This window comes from Brienomyrus brachyistius, chromosome 15 (genome assembly GCF_023856365.1).
Source record: "Brienomyrus brachyistius isolate T26 chromosome 15, BBRACH_0.4, whole genome shotgun sequence".
In the NCBI taxonomy this organism is placed as follows: domain Eukaryota; kingdom Metazoa; phylum Chordata; class Actinopteri; order Osteoglossiformes; family Mormyridae; genus Brienomyrus; species Brienomyrus brachyistius.
The window spans coordinates 20,553,833-20,557,864 of NC_064547.1; the positions used below are offsets into that span (position 1 = coordinate 20,553,833).

Here is a 4,032-nt window from a genome sequence, read left to right on the forward strand (position 1 = left end):
GTAAAAGGCCAAAAATGAACAATACAACAGTGACAGTACTTGAAGGAGCATGACATCATAGCAGTTTACCAGCGTCCCAGAAAATCCTGCTAAATCTTACGGGGACGAGAAGCCAGAAAAATGAGAGGAGAAACAGTGTGAAGAACATAACCCCACTTTCTGTAAATTGACAGGAGGCAGACTCAGGTCCGAGACACTTGGGAGGGTACAGGAGTTACTAATACTTTAATGGACATCTGCATCAGCCATTTCCTATGGGGTAACAGAAAGCATACCTGCAAGCTGAAGCCCTATGAAACCACAGAAAAGGCAAAAATGCAGTCTCTTTCAACCGATGTATATATACACTATGACACATGCCTCCATGTTTAATTAGATAATGCATATTTATATACAAGACAAAATTAATGTCTGCATTAACAGATGTTCATAACCTTTAGATTATGCATCATTTTAACCGAAGTAAAAAGCTGGTCAAATGGCAGAAGTCATTATTTTACACAACATGACACTGTAAAGTATTTAAAGTATGTAACTCATTCTAAAATGGGTGAAACATCCTGATGTATTCGGTGAATAAATTAGTAAAACAAGGAACATAAAAGCAAAGAAATCAGCTCTTTTCTCTTAACAATCCAAGAAATTTGCAGCCATGAGGAGCTCCAGTGCGATCTCAGGGGCGATGGGGAATTCCGGGATTTCCGTTGAGCTGTTGGTGTATCGGACCTTGTAGGTGAAGTACATGCACACTTTGGAGAGAACATGAGAAGGAATCTCCCTGAAGTTGACTTCGTTGGTTTCATTTTCCGCAAACTGACCTGAAAGGGAAGCAGTCAGCGATACTGAACACAGGGCCTTAGAGCAGGTCCCTCGCACAGGGCGATGTCAGTGCCTCTGTGCCACTACAGGCCCCACATTCTACCACGCCTTTCTGTAGAATCAAAGAAAACGTAGCCTTTAAACTTTACAATCTAATACATTAGTGTCTTCACCATGCCAATATGTCCAAGTACAAATGACCCATAAAACCTACATAAAACACATTATAAACCCGATCTGGCTGAAATTCTGAGACCAAAATGCCTCAAAGACAGGAGAAAAATGCATGTCTAAAAATACACGGTCCCAGTCAAATGTCGGGACACACCCACTTTTATTAAATTTCTCTCTTTTTAAGCTATGTTATTCAGGTTATGGTAAAAGGCTTAGAGTAAATTAAGCAATACATTTCGAATATTGCAACGACCAAGAGAAGTATTCAGCAACTCAGGATTTTAACAAAATTAGGCCCTGAATTATCACTGCAGACTCTTGCAATTCTTTCAAGCAGCTTCCAGATGTAGCCACCTGGAACGCTTCTCCAACAGTCCTAGAGGAGCTTCCACACATTGTGAGCAGGCTACCTTGCGTTTATTCTTTGATTCAGCTCATTCCAAACCAGCTCTATAGGGTTTAGACTGAGGGGGGGGGCACACCCTCTCTTTCCCTTTACACAAGGTAATACTTACTGCACAACTTCAATGTGTGCTGAGGGTTGCTATTTGGTTGAAAAACAAATGATTTTCAGTAGATATGCCCCAACATTTGACTGGTACTGTACATTCACATTTTACCCAAGTTTCATAGCAAAAAATTTTTCTAACTTCATTTTAACTGTTTTCTGAGTTTTCTTTTTCCAAGACTGCGATTGCATTGTGTTTAGAGGCAGGCTATTTGCATTGGTGATCGACAATGAACACTTTTGCAAGTCTCACCCCAAACCACCGAAGTACTAAAAGTAGTACCTCAGCTGCTTTGGTACTTTGAGTACTGGAGTCATTGAAAAAGGGAAAGTACAGAAAGTACGGTACCTGGCGCAGTGTAGAAGCGCCCTTAGAGCAAGTGGATTTTAAGGTGTTGGCTTCCCTGCATTTGACTGTCCAGCACCTAAAGGACCGAATGTGTGTGTAACACTAAATGTTTTTCTTTTATGGCTCCCGCACAGTCGCAAAAGCTCACCTGGCCCACTCAGCATGGCTTTGATCGTGCCAGAGGTGAGGGCGTGCTCCCGCTTGACGATGAATTCGTGTCCGTCTGAAGAGATGAGTTTTACGTACATAGCATCTGGGCCCTCACAGCCACCATAGATTTTTTCTTCTCCATCTACACAGAGTTTGCAATAACATGGATTAGAGGCAGTGCTGGAGCATGCTGTTCTTTCTCTGACTTTAACAAGACCAAAAACAATGCACATGGGAATATATTACAAATATCTCATTAAAAAGCGAAAACGCAATGGCAAAAGTCCAGCGAAAAGTTCTCCATTCATAGCAGTAGTCAAGTAGCAACTTTCACTAACCCATTGCTTCTTGTGTGAGGGATGACCACAGTCTTCCTAAAAACATAAACGCAAATGATTAGCCGTGCCAACTACCAGTCCAAGGAAAGGTTAGAACAGTATTTCTTGGAACCAAGTAAAAGGCTACTGAATTGCTTTAATGTACTAATTTCTCCATATCAAATCTTAATTATGCAAACAAAAGTGGAGCAAATGCCATTGGAATATATGAAATGAAATTCGGCATATGCAATAAAGGAGATATTTCCTTTTTAGGAGTCCTATAAGCAAGTCTGACATTCCTTTCCACCATCCTCCTTTCGCCAGGAGGTCTCATTAAGGGACTGAGTACAGGACACCTCCCCCAAAGAGAACATAACATATACAAACCAGAACTTAGAGGCCAACAAGAATGACATTTTCCTGGCACCACATAAGACCATGAACTGTATAAAATTATGTTCAAATGGCCATACAGCAACAGCAGCAATATCCAGGACATTCAGGTTGCACAATAGGACCCAACACCTGGTCTTTTTCTGTGCTTTATGGGTTCAGTATTTAGAGCATAAATAAGCAGGCCTCAATGAATCTTAAGTAAATGTAATAAAGCAACAGCGTGGTGAACTAATACTTATGGCTGTACTTCTGATCCATTTTAGGTGCCAATTGTAGTACGGTTGAATTTCCACAAACATCAAGTTACGGACCAGATGTCCAACCAAATGTCTTAACATATCATAGCAACAAGAAAGATGAAAATTAGATTTAAAGGCGAAAAGTGGCCCGAAACGTATCCACAGCAGGTTATGGGTAACGACTGCCTCCGCAACACAGGGTGCATCGATTAAAATGCTACCGGTAGCTAGACTCAGCCTAATTATAAAACAGGCAGGCTTTGTACAAAGGTGGAAATGGGGACGTCGGGAAAACGACGAAAGGCACAGTCTGTCTTTCCAACGAAGCACGTACAATACAGAGTGCACTACGCCGTATGCGCCTTGGCAGTTGCAAAAGTATAATATATTGAAATATCACTTTTTATACAAACACAGGCAGAATTCTGGTGGCGATTTTCTGTCTTCGGGTCCAACCATAATTACGGTTAGTCTGCTGGGAGACTTAAAAAAGCTTCAAATATATACTATTCTAGAGCCTACTGTTAAAATACAAAATCACAATAAACTCAATAAAACACAAGAAGCATAATTAGAGAACAGTTTAAGGGAAATTACCTCGCTGCCAGAATTACCCGTAGCGACGGCTTCTTATGTGTCGGCCCGAGCTACCCGGAAGACCACCCGGGCGGTACGTCACTATTTTCTTCCGTCTACAAAGACTTGAAAGGTTTGGTTCCCGGTTATTGCAAGATGCACAGTTCTTTTCTCTACTTGTTTCCCATAATAAATTAAAATACGATGAAGAATTAGCAGTGGTTTAGTGATCATAGGCATCCATCTGTATTATCGGCTTTCATAAGGTTAAAATAATGCTCCAAAGACATTTTAATATTGTCTGTAATAGCTCAATCCTTTTGATTTATTTAGTGTCAATTTCAGATATTCAATTAGCAAAATTGGCATCTATCTATCTATCTATCTATCTATCTATCTATCTATCTATCTATCTATCTATCTATCTATCTATCTAATATAATGAATGTAATCTATTGTAATCTAATCTAATCCAAACTAATCTAATCTAAACTATTTTGT

The 4,032-nt window shown here is 40.1% G+C and overlaps 1 protein-coding gene across 3 annotated transcripts; it reads right to left on the reverse strand.

Moving 5' to 3' along the window:
- Nucleotides 1-201: 201 nt before the first annotated feature.
- Nucleotides 202-3,699, reverse strand: eloca (elongin C paralog a). 3 transcript variants are annotated; one of them, XM_048976943.1, is made up of 4 exons: nucleotides 3,553-3,699; nucleotides 2,339-2,374; nucleotides 1,999-2,142; nucleotides 202-818 (listed from the first exon to the last, which is right to left on the reverse strand). In XM_048976943.1, exons 2-4 carry the CDS (start codon nucleotides 2,340-2,342, stop codon nucleotides 628-630), a joined length of 339 nt encoding a protein of 112 aa, XP_048832900.1. In that variant the 5' UTR covers nucleotides 2,343-2,374; nucleotides 3,553-3,699; the 3' UTR covers nucleotides 202-627. The 3 variants fall into 3 exon arrangements, with proteins under 3 accessions (XP_048832900.1, XP_048832901.1, XP_048832902.1); XM_048976944.1 differs by lacking the exon at nucleotides 3,553-3,699 and adding an exon at nucleotides 3,369-3,546; XM_048976945.1 differs by lacking the exon at nucleotides 3,553-3,699 and adding an exon at nucleotides 3,356-3,546.
- Between the last annotated feature and the right edge of the window lie 333 nt (nucleotides 3,700-4,032).